Source organism: Heliangelus exortis, chromosome 21, assembly GCF_036169615.1.
Source record: "Heliangelus exortis chromosome 21, bHelExo1.hap1, whole genome shotgun sequence".
Classification (NCBI taxonomy): Eukaryota; Metazoa; Chordata; class Aves; order Apodiformes; family Trochilidae; genus Heliangelus; species Heliangelus exortis.
In genome coordinates this window covers 6,513,886-6,529,750 of record NC_092442.1, presented here as the reverse complement: position 1 = coordinate 6,529,750, position 15,865 = coordinate 6,513,886, and the positions used below count along the sequence as shown (strand labels likewise).

The window sequence follows — 15,865 nt, the reverse complement described above, 5'->3', positions numbered from 1 at the left end:
TGAGGCACCCCATGGATGCCGGGGTCAGCAAGCTGGGGTGATGCTCAGGGTGCAGCTCTGCAGCCTGTGGGTCTTGGGCAGTGTGGGAACTTTCTGTGGCCACACACATCCCCCTTGGGGTGTTGGGGCACCGTCCTGCCTGTCCAAGCACTGGCTTCCCCAGCCACTTGGTGTGCCAAATCCATGTCTGGAGTGCCAAGGGGCTCTGTGGAAGGGACACAGCCACAGGGGCCGAGCACTAGCAGCCCTGCTGGGCACGGAGACCATCCGTGGGGTGGGACATGGGGACACAAGGAGCATCCTTCTCCCTTCGGGGCTGCCGCGGGGCCGGGGGTCCTGTGAGGGCCGGTGCGTCATGGGGCGGGGGCGTTGGGGCCGGCACATTACCGGTCCCCGGCACATCACCCCACCGGCTACCACAGCAACGGGGCCCGGCCCCACCGGGAGGGGTAACCCCTTCTCCGCGGGCTGCCGGTCTGGGATGCGCCGCGGCTCCAACACCGCGGCTCTCCGGGAGTACCCCGCACGGTGCCGTGGTGAGCCGTACCGGGCCGTGGCGAGCCCCCCCGCGTGGGCGGGCTGCGAGGAACTATAAGGCGGCCCCTGGGCAGCGATCGGCGCGGGGCCATGTGCACCCCGGGGCTGCTCCGTCGCCTCCTCCTCCTCCTTCTCCTGCTCCTCCTCCCCCCGCTGCTGGCAGCCGCCCCCGGAGCTGGAGCGGCCCCGCCGGGACGGACCCGCGTCCGCCGCGGGCTCACCTACCCCGGGACCCTGTGGTGTGGAGCGGGGAGCAACGCGGATGCCTACGAGCAGCTGGGTAAGTGCAGAGGAACAGTTGCGACCTGGTCCCCACCATCCCATCCCATCCCATCCCATCCCATCCCATCCCTTCCTATCCTATCATATCTCATCCCACCCATCCCTTCCTATGCCAGCCCAGTACTGGTTCAGTCCCCACCAATCCTAGCCCAGTCCCACCCCAGTACTGGGATTCACTCCAATCCCCATCCATCTCCATGCTAGTTCAATTCCTATCTGTCCCAATTCAGTCCCCACCTCAGGTCCAGTCCCATCCCAATTCACTTGTGTCTTGTCCCCATCACAAGGCTGGTCCATCCTGGTCCCCTGACTGGTCCCATCATTATCCCCATCCTTGTACTGGTCCAGTCCTGATCCATTCTCTGTCCCCAGCCTGATCCCTGATCCATTCTGCTTCCATTATGGTCTCCATCCCAGCGTTGGTCCAACCTGGTCCATTCCCAGTCCCTGTGCTGATAACAGCCCAGTCCTACTCTTGTCCTGGTGCAGTCCTGGTCCCCATCCTGATCCCAGCCTAGTCCCCGTCTCTTCTCCACTATGGTACTGGTGTACCTCCCATCCCATCCCATCCCATCCCATCCCATCCCATCCCATCCCATCCCATCCCATCCCATCCCATCCCATCGCCAGCCTTGTCCCCATCCTGTCCCAGCCTCTACCCATCCCAGTACAGTTCCAGTCCCATCTCAAGCCAATTGACTTCCAATCCCAGTCCTAGCCCAGTTCATCCCCCAGCCCCAGTGTGCCCCTCCCTCTAGCCCTGCCTGACCCTGTTACCTGCTCTGCAGGGGAGCACCGGGACACGGACCGGTGCTGCCGGGACCATGACCACTGCCAGCACGTCATCCACCCCTTCACCGCCCGCTACGGGTACCGCAACCTGCGCTGGCACACCATCAGCCACTGCGACTGTGACCGCAGGTGAGCGGCTGTGCCCCACAGCATCCCTCATCTTGGGGCGGGGGGGGAGTGGGGGATCCCAGCCCCTCCAGTAGCCCCCCCCAACCCCAGTTGTGCCCCATGGCAGGTTGAAGGAGTGTCTGCAGAGAGTGAACGACACGGCCTCGCGGGTGGTGGGCCAGGCCTTCTTCAATGTCATCCAGGTGCCCTGCTTCGAGTTCACCTACAAGGAGGAGTGCGTAGAGCCCTACCTCTACATCTGGTGAGTATGTGTCCTCACTCCATGTTGGGGACCGTCCTCTTGCTTGGCTCCACCAGGGCTGGCCTCACCTCCTTGCTCTCTGTAGGTGCAAATCGTACAACACGGTGGCCATCGCTGTGCCCCAGGAGCCAGTGCTGTATGAGTTCGGCGGGGAGCTCATCGACCGGGCAGCAAGGCCCAGGGGGGTCCTTCTGAGCCCCCCATGGAGCAGCACAAGTGAAGGAGACAACCCATTGGAGCATCATGTGCCTGCTCGCCTGCTGCCCCCCTTCAAGGCAGCCAAGAAAGAGAGGAAGGGGAGTAAGAAAGGCAAGAAAAAGAAGGGGAAAGGCCTGAAAAAGAAAAATCCTTCTGAAAACACGGAGCTAAGCCATCCTGCAGCTATTGTCCCTGCAGGGCAGGACCCCTGGGTCTCCCTGGACTCAGGGGAAGCAACCAACACCATCCTGAGTGATGCCCCAGCATGGCAGGACCCAGGCAGGGAGCTGACCCCAGTCTCCCCATCCCCTGTCCCCACCGCCAGCGGGAAGAGGAGGAGGAAGGAGAGAAACAGAAAGAAGAGGCTGAAAATCAACATGGAGGCAGAGCCCTGACTGCTCCTGCATGGGTCTTGGCTGAGTAATAAAGTTTTTGCTCAAGCAGATGGTGCAGCCTCAGCCCTGTCTCTGTGGGGGGTAAAAGGATCCGGTGATGGCATCCAGGGGAAATCCCAGGGCCGATCCTGATGGTGGGACTGTGGGGGGGAAGCACCTGGAGCTGGAGGGGGGTATTGGGTGGATTTGAACTGCCCCTCTCTGTTCCCACCAGCTCACATCATCTTCCCGGGCATGGGGGAGGGCGAGTTGCTGCTCCGGCTGGGGACACAGCTCTTGTCCCCACGCTGGCACAGGGCAGAGCCCTGGTTTCAGCTCCCTGCTACAGCTGGTTGAGCTCCAGCTCCCCGGGGCAACTGGAGGAGCAGTTAATGAATTCCACCCGCCCAGCTCCCTCCTCTTTTTAACCGGTTGCCTTTTCTCTGGCTGGGAGGAGCTCAGGGTTCTGCACTAGCACCAGCTCCTTCTCCATCCTCCAGCAACGACAGCGAGGGGCCTTGTCCCTCTCCAGCTGCTGCTCCATCTTCCTACAGGAGCTCTTTGGGGAGGGACAACAGAGAAGCTTTTCCAGCCCTGGGACAAAGGCAGATGCAAGCTGCCCGCATCCCTGCGTGGTGGATTGTGATCACAGCCCAATCCCTTCACCAAAAACTGGGCTCCTGTAGCAACAAGTTTGAGGGCAGTTCCCAGAGATGGGGACATTGCCATCCACTCCTGCAAAACACTTCCAAGCGAGTTTGGCACAGCCTCCCCCTCTCCTACCCCGTGTGGCCATTAGAAAGACCTTCCTGCACCAGCTCTGAATTCCAGAACCTGAAAAAGCTGGAGGAGCACGTGGTACAATCCCAAATCCCTGAAATAAGTGGATCACAAAAGCCTGGAGTTATGCAGCAAGGCTGTGAGAGGTATCCCACCCTCTCCTGAGGAGCCACTGGGTGCAAAGTCTTTGCAGCCACCACAGCATCAGGGCAGGAAGCACAGGCAGGCGGGCAGCTTCCCAAAAGTAGAATTTTTATTGACGGTCAGGGAAAACTAAAAACAAAAGACAGCCAAAAAAGGAGCCGACAACACACAACTAGCCCCTCCCCATGCCGGTCCGACACATCCCTGGTAAGGAGTTGCTCCCAGTCAAATTCCTGTCATACAGAGTTTCATAAAATAAAATAAAATAAAAAAAGTAGCATAAGGTTAATACACCCACAAGTTCGGCAGCTGCCAGCCCTGGAGCACGGTCCTGCAGCCCAGCCTGTGAGGTTGCAGGGGAGAAACAGGACTGTGTGAGCCCCCCAGTACTGGTGAGAGGATGGAGGAAGCCAGGACCTGCATTTCTCTGCTGAAAGAGCTTTGCTTGGTCTCCCGGGTTGCTGCCATTCTTCAGGAGCATTTACATGCAAAAAAGATCTTTGTTTCTTAAGATCTGCTGTTCTTGCTCATTTCCTAGCTAGGGGAGGCTGACCAGAAGCACTCGGAAGGAACAAAGAATCTGCTTCCATAGAAAATCCCTACTAACAAAAGCAGGAGAGGGGAAAGTGTATACGGCAGGAACTTTCCAGTTCAGAAATGTCTCCCAGTGCTGGCAGTCACCCTGCAATACGGCAGTGGGCTGCTTGGACACAACCAGAGTTATCTGCATTAACTGCAACACTCCCAGGCCCTCCAAGTACCTCTCCTGGTCAGAAACCTGGTCCTCCAGGAGCTGCCTGGGATGTCAGTGCCACATCTCTATATGGCACGTTCAAAACAAGACATTATTCTTGATCAGCTCAACAGGAATCAGCTTCTCCATGAAAAGTTTCAGAACAGGGAGGACAACTCCAAGCAACAAAGGAAGAAGAAGAGAAAGGACTTCCACCAGTGAAAGCTGCTTCTAAGCAAAACCATTGCTAAGAGGAGAGAGCAGAGATGAAGCACAGGGCACAGAGGCAGAAAACCTCTTGACTAGCATTCAGTCGAAATGTTATTTATTCAACCTTCTTGGTTACAACTGGGCAGGGTTGAGCAGATATGGAGGAGGATGCCATGCACTCCTGGCAGCTCTGTGTTCTCTGCCACAGGAACAGCCGCTCTCGCAGCGTTTTAGCCCATGTGTCTGTCCCGTGCTCGGGAAAGCTGCCACAGGCTGGCGCTTTGCTTTGCAGTCTGATTTAAAAAAAAACAAACAATAATAAATCAAAACTAAATAAATATTGTTCCAGAAGAAGCCAGAGGAGAGAGCAAGCCTTTGGTACAACAGCATTTCTCTCTGGCAAGACCCCGAGCTGCTGTGCTAGACCCTTACCAACACAAGGGGTTGGCACAGGCTGCGCAGAGCCCGTTACACACAAAAACACAGAGCAAATGACAGCAGAAACTTTTGGAGAACTGTTTGCTTGTCACAACTCCCCTGACTTTGCTTTGTGCTCTCAAGGCTGGGAGAGGTGACAGTCAGGGTTTAGAAGAATCCAAATGGAACAGGCTCACTCCAGGTTGATGGTCTGCACCTGCAGCTAGGTTTGCTTCCCAGTCTTTGTGGCAAAAGCAGACTGCTGTGGGTGTACAAGGACAGACTTGTTTGACCTCATAATTCACGTGGTGAGCTTCCAAAGTGGTGAACGAGGGCCCGGAACGCAGAGACCACTGCAGCGTCCTTTCCTATGATATATTTTTATATATATATATAGTATATATATTTAGACTAGCCCTGCCAAGTCTATTCATTCGCTCAGGTGCATGTCACCAAGAGTCAATTCCCATTATCTCACGACGTATAAAACAGGAGTTACGTGGCTTAGGAAAGGGAAATTGTTTTTTAACTGTTCACTCTCCCTTCCCCTTCCTAAGAGAAGAGAGTAGAGGTTGGGGGATCAGGTCCTATCGATCCATCTCATCCAGCAGTGGTGTGGCATCCCCTGCGATGGACATGGGCGTGCTCTCAATCATGGGACTGGGAGATGGGCGAGGAGTCAACCTCTGCTTCTGTTTCCTCCTTTCAGCCTCCTTCTCCTGGAGCCACTGCTCGGCCATCTTCCCCCAGTCGATGGCAGCATGACTGTTGGTCCTGCAACAACACAGGCAAGAGGTGAGACATGCGAATGGGAGAGCTTCCCTGCTCTCCCTCCCAAAGGGTCCTGTGCAGGAAGGTTAATGCTGGGGTTACACAAAAATCCATAAAACCAATCAAGATTATACAAATGGATACATGCACCCGGTGCTGAAGCCACTCACTTTGGCTGCTGCCTCTGCCTGGAGCTGGAGGATGGCTGCTGTGTCTGGGACTGGGTGGACTGGGGTGTGGTGTTGGCCTGGAGCTGGTACTGGGGTGTTGTAATTGGCTGGCTGGGAGTAGTGTAGGAATAACTGGGGGTCATCAGAGGGGTGGCCACCGGTTGTTGTGCTGGAGTTGTGAAGACCTGCAGAGAGCAGAAAGTGTGAGGGGACAGAGGACAGACCAGGACCACCCCAGATTGCCTTGTTCACCCCACCCAGGCTACAAGGGGAGATGCCTCAGCCAAGCAAAGATAATGGCCACAAGAGATGGGCAAAAGAGACACTTGGGGCAAGCCATCAGGAATGATGTCCTGCAGTGGGCATGAAGAAGAGATGAACTCTTCCCCTGTGGGCTAGAGCGGCTCCCAGGATGGCTCCCTCCCCTATCCCAAGCTGACTGGATCACTGTTTGCCCAATGGAGTGCTTAGTTTCTTTGCCTCCCAGCATTCACCTCTCTTTTCCTTCACATTGTTTTGATGATTAACACACCAGGTTATCCACACTCCCTGCCTATCCCTGGCTCAGCATTTACTGTGCCAAACTCCACGAAAGCCTCCCAGGGTGGTCTGAAAGAGGATCACTCTTCCCTGCAAGCCTTGTCTTGCAGCACCTCTTCATCGGGTCTTCTCTAAGGGCTGGGTGTGTTGTTTGTACCCAGGCACCTCAGTCCCGCAGATGGATTTGGCCTTGGAGTCAGCTGGGGAGCTGGTGGGGTGGGATGTGAGGAGGTTGGCACCAGCATCCATGAGGAAAGACTTCAGCACGAGCTGAAACTGTCCAATTCCATCTTATTCCCTGCTAAGCCTCTGGGTGTTTGGCCAGGCTGAGGTGTTCACCTGCCGGTGCAGCTCAGAGATTAGCACGCTGATCTGAAAAGCTCTGCAAGCTCAGCACATAGTTTCCCAGCTAATCTCTTCCACTGGCAGCTCACGTTGCCAACCGGGGGCACAATTGGAAGGCTGTGCACCCGCACCGCTGGATCCCACCCCTCCACCCTGCTGCATTCCTTGGGGGGCCAGACCCATCTGCTCCTTGCTTCAGGTCTCTGCAGAGCAGGACTGGATGACGTGTCATATTTCCTCAGACACAGGAGACAAGAAGAATCACAGAATCATTCAGGCTGGAAAAGACCTCTAAGATCATCAGTCCAACTGTCAACCCAAAACCCCCATGCTAACTAAACTATATCCTGAATTGCCATGTCTACATGCTTTTTGAACACCTCCAGGGATTGTGTGACTCCACCACTGCCCTGGGCAGCCTGTTCCAATGCTTGAGCAGGAATCTGGTCTAAAGACCAGGTCTCTCCCTGTGCAGTACCACAAGTACAAGTGTTGGATGATCCCAGGTAACGAGTAATTCCATAGGCTTCCAAGTCAACTCCCATGGGATGGCTCCTAGCACTGCCAGCACCCCCCTCTCAGAGACTGAAGTGTCACCTACGTGGTATGCACTGCTGCCACCTCCGCTGCCTCCGTAGCCATACTGGCTGGATGCCCACTGAGCAGGGGTGGCATTTGGGTTCTGTCCTTGGCCTGTCACGGCAGCAATGGCACTGAACATCTGGGATGTCATGTTCTGTGGTAGAGCATTCACTGCACGGGTCAGGTCTGCAAGAAAGACACATCAGGTTAGACAAAGAAGAGCCTGGAAAAGAAGCTTTCATCCAAATTCCCATGAGGAAAGGCTTATACTGACCTGCCAGGTTAATGTTAGCTGGAGTAGCATTAATGGAAGCTGGAGTCCTGGTCCGACTGCTACTGCTTGGGGTAATACCTGTATAAAATATAAACCCAGAGAGATAGAGGAGTTCTTACAGAAGAGCAGCTTTTGGCCTGAAATTCAGGATTTGAAAAACTACAGGCAACACTTGTACTGGTGAGATGTTTTGTCACTGGTCAATGGTGTGTGTACGATTTTGTGGTGGGGGAGTCCTATGGAGATGAACCTTTGCTGCATGGCCCACTCAGCTCTCTACCAGGAGAGCAATCAGTGTGTCCATGGAAGCCAAACACTTGAGCATTGCTGTGAAATTTCCCACATACAGAAAATCCTAGGATATGTTCCAGGGACAAAATCCATGAAATCATCCTTTAATAACTGTCCCTATCATGTGACAGTCAGGCAACCAACAGCTGAGTACTCAGGTTTTGGGGTGCTCACCTGGAACAGGGTCCTGATAATGATCCTTAAACCATCGGAAGAGCCCATTCACGGTAGGGAAGACCTGGCCCCGGTATCGGAATCCTTCTGGTGTCACTGTCACATACTCTATCCTGTGAGGAGCAGTGAATACAATATCGTCAGGAGGCCAAACTCTGGGTAAGGGCAGCCTGACCTATAGGGATACTGACAGAGCTGGAAGAGAAACTGGCAGAGATAACTTGAGGTGTGGTACTGAGTACCCAGATGCAGCTGCTGGGCTTGCCTCTCACCTTGGTTTGCCGCGAGGCTGATATCCCAGGAGGAATTTTCCAGGTAGATCTTTACAGGCACTGATAAAGTAGGGAATAAATGTTGGCTTCTCTTTCTTGGTCTTTATCAGCAGCTCTTCCAGCTTCTAATTTGACAGAGCAAGAAAGAGAAGAAGAGAAATGTTCAATAAGAACCTGGATTTTTAGCAACACCCAGAACCTGTGGGTATCTGCCCCCGTGCTGTGGTCAGCCCTTTTTCCCACAGTCCTGACACCAGTAATCCACCAACTGCACCACTTCTGTGTAGGGCTGGTGTGCAAATGTCACCAGGTCACAGAAAGCCAACACCCCTCCCCCTTCAGTGGTATTTGCTGGCAGGGCAACCCTCTGCTGCTCTGGCAGCCAGCTGTAGCACACCACACTCCAATGTCCTAAATCTACTGCTCTGAGACAATCTCCCTGAGACCTGCAGTTGGGAAGTGATTGCCAAGCTGGTTAACAGTTGGACTTAATGATCTCAAAAGTCTTTTCCAACTGAAATGATTCTAGGATTCTAAGTAACAAGAGGGAGATCAAAGAGGTCAGTCCAGCAGCAGCTCACACCAGACTCAAAGAGTTTATGACCTGTCCTGAGACAAAGAAACTTATGCTATGCTCCTTTATCTCCCACACAAGCTACTCCAGCCTGGGACAGGCTCACCTTCTTGTCTCCACCGTTGCAGTCCTGATAGTATTTGTGATTCAATAGGTCTCTGGCAAAAGAAGCCATTGGCTGGACATAGCGAGCGACAATTTCATCCAGGTCTTCAAACTCCTTTGAAAACACATTTAAAGAGGTATTTAGGGTGCATGATGAGGAACTCTGACCCTAGCATAAAGCTCCCAGTCATACATGCTGCACAGCAAGGCTGGATGCTTTAAGAAAAAACCAAAAAGGTGAGAATCATCCAAGAATCTGAGAAACTGCAATGGAAGTTACTGTCTAACAGCCTGAAAGCAGCTGCAGGGATGGGAAGGCGGTGCCAACCTGTCCCTGACAAAAAGGTTCTTCTCTCCTTCCCCACCAAGTCCTTCCCAGCCATGTTCTGCAGGGCCCTTACCTCTGTGTTAATCCAAAGTGTGGAGCCCAGGCTGAAGGCATTCTCCTTGCCTTCTTCTCGGACATCCACATGCTGGTAAATCCCATCATTCACCTTCCAGGTGACAGTCAGGTGGTTCTCCCCTTTGCTACTTGGTCGAATAATCACATCCCCTTGGTCCATGGTCTCCATCATCTTCTCAGCTTGCTTGAAGCTGATGTTGTGGAATGATGGGTGAGCAATTACTCTCTTGATGTATGCTAGAGGACAAAGAGGAGTCTTTAGGCTTCCAGGAAGACCTGCTGTACTCCAAGCCTATGTCTAACTGTGCTTATTCTCCTGAAGCTCCCTGGGAAGGATGGCACTATGAGGGAGAGAAAAATGAGACTCACTTGTCCGCTGTTGCTTTCTTTTCATGTCTTCTTCCTGTTTGTGATCTGCAGCTTCTGAGTCAAAGTCATAGTAGGTGTCTTTAGGCAGTTTCCACTCATTGTTCTTATCCATCAAATCTGAGGTCCTGCAGGTCAGGTCTGCACTGAACTTCTCAATGTCAATCTTCATAATCCTGCAGTGAACAGTCATTCCCACCTGCAGGAGAGGGACAGGCAATGCTGATTAGGCAGTATGGTTGATGTGCCAGCCTCCTTGTGCTACAGAGAGATCTGTGTGGGGTCACACTGACAATTAGGAAGTACAAATAAGCTCCTATACTTCAGGATGATACAACCTCTTAAAATGATCCTTCCATGCCAACTGAAAATCAACTTATCCCCAAGATGACTAGAATCAAAGATGAAAGGGAAAATGGGCAGTTCTCCAGCACATCTACTACCTACACTCCATACCATATAAGCAAACTACATCTCTGGAGACTAAGGACAATTAATTTTGCTATTTTATGTATCTTTACAATAGCATCAGCAAAACTGGACTTCACGATGTGCAAGAAAGCAGTTAAGCCTGTTCAGAAAAAAGAGTGGAAGACACTCAAAACTGCTCTAATTAAATGGAGAACAGAAAACCCCATCATAAAACCTAAAATGTCTTAGTCCAGTTAACCATGCTAAACTTAACAGCTCTTGAAAGAAATTATGAGACCTCTGAGTTTAGAGGATTATCCATCACCTGCATGGCCTGTCAGGAGAACCCCAAAAGACTGCAAAGATGTTAAACCTCTATTTCATCATGTGATAAAAATGTGTGATTTTGTTTCTTTTAGAACTTCAAACCCTACCCTGCCCAAGATCAGTATTTCTGTTGACCTCCACAAATGACCTGAGACTGAAAAAGAAGTTATGAGAGAGGAAAGTGACCCTTGCATATCTAACAGCAGTGCTGTGAACTCTTTGGAGAGCTCAAAACAAAGGGCAGCTCTGCATTAGAATGCCTTCTGGTCTCCTAAACCCAGACTTTAGCCAGACTGTAATAAATCCTCCTGCAGTGCAACATGTTAACTGATTAACATGGTTGCCACCAGCTGCCAAAAGGATTTGCACAGTGGGAGGAGGACACTAACCTGAACCTGAGCATGCAGCTGATTTCAAGTCCTTAAAGGAAAATACAGTTTGAAAAGTCATTGAGGGAACAGTGTTATTAACCAAAATCTGAATATTTGGTATTAGTTCCATGCTCAACCAGGTCTTGCTGGATACATGAAAATCCACTGCTTTCATACCTTCACCCTTTCTTCTGGCCGCTTGACCACCTTATCACTAAGAAACTTTGTTGGGATGAAGCCAGCAACACCATTATCCAGACGTGTCTTCACTCCAATGGCCTGACCGGGGCAGGAACCACTGTCAAAGTGGTTCCAAACCTTGAGCAAGGCAAAAGGAAAAGTCATTCAGCATGGAAACAAAACAGTCCCAGCAGCTCACACTCAAGCGAGTCTAAAAGGGGACAAAGGAGTTCTATGAATGTGACTCAGCAATGCAGTCTTCCTCTTTGGTTCTTGGCTTGTGGGGTTTTGCAGTCAGGAAGGTCAAAATGTTTTTAGACTCTGACCACAGGCTGGTTGCTAATGAACACTATAGGGTTTTAAGTCACAGATTACTAAGGCTGGAATTCAGCAGTGTTCAGAAGAGACCTCAAGTACAGCTGCATTAAGCAGCAGGGAGTCCAGATAAGTTCTTAAAATTGAGAAGGTGGCAGAACAACCTTCTGTTCTTAGTGTCACGGGCAATTTCTTGGTGTAAAACCCAGACCTGGACCACAAACTGGCCTGTTTTATGTATTTGCAAAGAACTGGTCAGCTCAGCACCAGCTTCATTTCACTCCTAGCCCAGTTCACTAAAATCCATAATGCAGCCATAAAGGATCTGTCAAAACTATACTGAGGCAATCAAAAGATACTTTGCCTTCTAAGGACACTACAAAATGCTCAGACTCCTGACAAAGGCAGGTCCATTAGGAGAAGGAACCTCACCTCACTGAGCTCTGGAAAGTTGTCCTGCTGACAGAAAGGACACTGCCAAAGGCCAGTTTCATCATTCCGTATTGCCTGGTCGTAGCTTTCTCCTTGTGGTCGCCTGTGGGCTATGCCAGTCACATTGCAGATGATCATTTTACCTGTGGTGTGATGGGAGAGGAGAAGGATAGAATGAAAAACTGAATGTCAACTGCAGAGCTGGGCAGTTCCTTCCATCTAAAATAGCTGTGGATGAAGGTGTTAAGAGACTACCCAAATACTTGAAAAGACGCTTCACATACACAGAACCAAAGCACCACCCCAACATCACTCTCACCACAATCCCTCTGCCCCATCTTTACACATCCTAACTTAGAACGACAGAAACCAGGGATGTACCTATATAAAAAGTCTCTGGAGTTTCTTTGGTCAGCATATTGAAGACCTCTTCTGTGTTTGGAGAACGGTATGGGGTTCTCAGGTCCTTGTACCTGCAGCTTAGTTCAGCTCGGATGTCATATAAAGTGATATGCTTATCGCCGTAGCCCTGTATGGTAGTCAAAGGTTATAAAGCCATGAGCAGCAGGAAGGAGGATTTTAACTTCAGCAGTAATACATTGGTATGATAAATCTAGAATCTTCCTTCTGCTGAAATGCAGATATAGAATATTTTTCCCTCAAGGTTCCTTGAGTTTTCCTCAAAGTTTCCTCAAAGTGAGGAGGGAATCCAGTGTAAGTTATGAAAGAATTCAAGGGACTTATCAAACAGTAAATTTTAAAAAGAGAAATGCACAGTGTATCATCCAACAGTCACAGGAGGTTTAAAGTACCAGTACATTCAGAAAAATGTTAGCTTAGTTCATGAAATACAGTTTAAGCAGTCTAATTACTGTCTCCTGCCTCCCTCCTCCCTCCACCAAGGTGTACTTTCCATACACATTTACTACATGCCACTGTCAGACACTGAGTACTTGTCATGGCTGTTTATATATTTTACAACAGTAAGAGCTAAATGCTCAGCTCCCAAAAAGGATCAGGATCATCAGCTATAACACACAAGAAACTGAGCTGGACAGCACAGCTTCACTTCTGTTTCTCAGCACCAGGAGCCCCCAGCACACCTGTCTTTCCAGTTCTTCAGCAAATGCATCCAGATCCAGGTCTTTCAGACGTTCAGGGTTTTCTAAGATCTCCTCTAGAGCTCCTGCAGGATTCGCATCCTCTGCTGACTCATCATATTCTAAGGCATCCACTGCCATTTTTCTTGCCCATTCATAGGTTTCAGGATGGACTCTAGATCCATCCAGGACTTCAATGTAGGAATCAGTACTGAAATAAAACCAAAGCAATGTTCAGATAAGGACTCTACAGGGTTTCAGAGTCACCTCCTTCAGCTCAGTAATAAACCATGCTGCTGAGCACCACAACTGACTGCATGGTGCTTTGCCACCTCTACCCTTAGTGCAACAAACTAAAATGAATTTTTTCTTGCTAAATCAACAGAAGCCACGCCAAGACATAATAAATGCCAGTCTGCAGCTCCTGCACTGAAAAGATAAAGCCAGGCATTTAAGATGCTCTCTAGATGTGAGCACTGTGTGGGATACAGCTGCTCTGTGAGCACACAGCTCTTCACAATTTCTCTCCTCACACAAATTAAGTGCTGCCAACTGGCAGGGCAGCTGCCTGCATCCAGGTCTTTGGGGGAACCTGTACTTCACTCCCTGTGTGTCAGGGATTTGTAACCTGCAGGAACCAGGCACCTTGTAGGGTAAGGATTCAGCCAAGTGTTCTTTCCCAGAGTGTTTTTCAAAGGCAAGGAGGACACTGTGCCAGTCCTTGAGAAAGCACATTTCCATCAAGTGTTTCCTTTGTGCAAAGCACTCAGCCAGAGGTTTAGAAACTAGATTCCCTCTCTATCCTCCAAACACACATCTCTTGTTTAGTTACCAGTAACCTCATGCTCTACAAACTTCCTGGCACTGCTACCAATTTAAGAGGAAGGTGAATTGCTGAGTTATGCCTCAAGTTGGAAACTTCAGAAAAACTGATTGCAGGATTAGGCAGAAACGAAGCAAAAGGGTTACTGATGGACAGGCATGACAACCATGATGGGGAAGACCTGTTTTTAGTTTGGTTCCTCTTGACCACAAAGGGTCTTTCAAACCTTAGCAAGCTGAATAATTAATGTCTTGCAGCTCACATTGCTGCACGAGTTTAGTTCCCCTTAGGAATCAGATTAATAACCAGCAATACCTGAACTTGGCCAGAAATCAGAGGGGCCACACAGAAACTCCTGGGAACACAGACTCCACTCCATACCCCAAGTGACACTGAAAGTAAACCCACACACACCTATCGCCAAGAGAGGCTGTGTCAATTTTGATGAAGCCAGCACAGTTGATAAACACTTTGGGTCCCATGTGACACATTGTAACCAGCTGGGTCCTGTTCTCCAGACGTGTGTTGTTTTGTTTTAAGATCTGCAGAAAAAGGTGACAGAATAAACCCTGATATTCCAACAGAAAGGTTCTCCAGGTAAAGCTGAGGACTCACACCAGACACTGCAGTGTTCAAGGCATCTGATACAAACCCATCACAACTCATAAATTGCTGCCCCTGCCTGTGTCTCAACATGATATGAAAGGAGATGGCTCCACACATAACAGCTCCTACTCTAAGAGTTGGCTTTTTCCCCTTGTGTCTTCTACAGTACAGAGGTAAGCAACTGCTGAGTTGCTTGGCTCTATCAAGAACATAAGACCATGAAGAACTTCAGGGGTGGTGCAGTGAGATAATATACTAAACCACATGTCAATGGAGCTGTCAGCTGCATTTGGCACAGAGGACTCTGTCTCAGCTTGTAACAGCACAGGCCAACTTGCACACTACTGGGGATGCCTTGTTTCTGTAGGCAGGGACAGAAGCCTCCTTACCTTTAGCAAGTGAGTGCCCTTGCGTGGTCCCAGGCCACAGACGTACTGGAGCAGAGCCTGGCTGTGAGGGTGAGCAATTGCTCGGTTGACATCCACTCCCACCTCGTTAACACGGTTGATGAACTCGCAGTAGAGGGCATTCAGCAGCTCCTCCTTCACCACGTGCTCCTGACAGAAAGCAGAAGCGTTAGCCTGGAAAGGAGGTGCCTGAAACACTTGGGCATAAGCAAACTGTGCCTAACACAACAGAGTGGCTCTCAGGAACACTGCTGAACCTTAGTTACCCCTGAGAACAGCCTAAAGGCAGGTGAGCTAAAGGAGGCAAAAAACCCCAAGGTTCTGTGTGGCCTGGATGCGGCATAGAATAGACAGAACACGCACCAGTTCAACTTGGAACACTTTTCTTTGACAACAAACTGTCCCAGGCCACTTCTTCCTGCAGGGGAGGATCCCACAAGACCAAGTTACCTGCAGAGGGTGGAGTTTCAGGCAGAGAATATCCTCATCTGAGCTGCAGACCTGGGCAAACTCTATGAGGGGGTCCTGAATGCGGCGAGCAAGGGAGACAGCTTGACGCAGCAGGGGTGGGTAATCCCGGAACTCATTCTGCAAGAGGCCAGAGAATTAGGGAAAACTCTGATGTTGTTTTCACACTTTGTAACACAAGTATCAAACACAGATCAGAGACTGGAACAGGGGAAGAATTTGATGCTCAGGGCAAGGTGAAATGCTCCCAGGAACTCCGCTGCAAGGAATAATGAAACAACCCCATCCAATCAGCTGAGCAAGATTCATTTCAGACTATGTCAATATCTACTTTGTACATCTCTTCAGAGATGCCATAATAAGACATTTTGGTTTGACCCTAAGATCAATACATCACTAGCAGACAGACCACATAAGGGAAAGGGTAACAGAAGCTAGGGCCAGCACAACAAATGGAGGAGCACAAATAAGCAATAGACTAAGGGTCAGCTGAAATAACAGAAGGTTCACCTCAGACTTCTTGCTGTTCATGTAGAGGATGGCCAGTTCATTGTCCACCAGCTCCACCCCGATAGAGGACAGTTGCTGCCCTTGATCAAGCTCATGAACAATTCTCTTTACATCCTCCATCAGCATCTGAGCATCCCTAGGGAGAGAGGGGCAAGGGGATTGAGGGGACAGTGCAAAGCTGGGTCCTGGAGATAAACCCAATGTGTTAACT

General features: G+C 50.4%; 2 protein-coding genes across 5 annotated transcripts in view; one reads left to right on the top strand and one right to left on the bottom strand.

Moving 5' to 3' along the window:
• The first annotated feature begins 334 nt into the window (after positions 1 to 334).
• Positions 335 to 2,618, top strand: PROCA1 (protein interacting with cyclin A1). Its single transcript, XM_071765210.1, has 4 exons — positions 335 to 817; positions 1,608 to 1,740; positions 1,847 to 1,981; positions 2,067 to 2,618. The coding sequence occupies exons 1-4, from the start codon at positions 628 to 630 to the stop codon at positions 2,572 to 2,574; spliced, it is 966 nt and encodes a 321-aa protein (XP_071621311.1). The 5' UTR covers positions 335 to 627; the 3' UTR covers positions 2,575 to 2,618.
• Positions 2,619 to 3,568: 950 nt separating this feature from the next.
• Positions 3,569 to 15,865, bottom strand: part of SUPT6H (SPT6 homolog, histone chaperone and transcription elongation factor) — a 27,808-nt gene continuing 15,511 nt past the window's right edge. For all 4 annotated transcript variants that reach the window (XM_071765463.1, XM_071765461.1, XM_071765459.1 and 1 more), the window contains exons 21-37: positions 15,655 to 15,790; positions 15,127 to 15,264; positions 14,659 to 14,826; positions 14,078 to 14,205; positions 12,844 to 13,051; positions 12,122 to 12,269; positions 11,741 to 11,883; positions 10,991 to 11,131; positions 9,708 to 9,903; positions 9,337 to 9,575; positions 8,937 to 9,050; positions 8,257 to 8,381; positions 7,985 to 8,097; positions 7,520 to 7,597; positions 7,265 to 7,431; positions 5,779 to 5,963; positions 3,569 to 5,611 (exon numbers count right to left, since the gene is read on the bottom strand). In XM_071765463.1, the coding sequence (XP_071621564.1) occupies positions 5,425 to 5,611; positions 5,779 to 5,963; positions 7,265 to 7,431; positions 7,520 to 7,597; positions 7,985 to 8,097; positions 8,257 to 8,381; positions 8,937 to 9,050; positions 9,337 to 9,575; positions 9,708 to 9,903; positions 10,991 to 11,131; positions 11,741 to 11,883; positions 12,122 to 12,269; positions 12,844 to 13,051; positions 14,078 to 14,205; positions 14,659 to 14,826; positions 15,127 to 15,264; positions 15,655 to 15,790 (2,614 nt within the window). In that variant the 3' untranslated portion in view covers positions 3,569 to 5,424. The remainder of the gene's footprint in view (positions 5,612 to 5,778; positions 5,964 to 7,264; positions 7,432 to 7,519; positions 7,598 to 7,984; positions 8,098 to 8,256; positions 8,382 to 8,936; positions 9,051 to 9,336; positions 9,576 to 9,707; positions 9,904 to 10,990; positions 11,132 to 11,740; positions 11,884 to 12,121; positions 12,270 to 12,843; positions 13,052 to 14,077; positions 14,206 to 14,658; positions 14,827 to 15,126; positions 15,265 to 15,654; positions 15,791 to 15,865) is intronic.

Coding starts and splice junctions, on each gene's coding strand:
- PROCA1 (XM_071765210.1), top strand. CDS start 628: ATGTGCACCCCGGGGCTGCTCCGTCGCCTCCTCCTCCTCCTTCTCCTG. Junction 818..1,607: donor GGATGCCTACGAGCAGCTGG/GTAAGTGCAGAG, acceptor CCTGCTCTGCAG/GGGAGCACCGGGACACGGAC. Junction 1,982..2,066: donor GAGCCCTACCTCTACATCTG/GTGAGTATGTGT, acceptor TGCTCTCTGTAG/GTGCAAATCGTACAACACGG.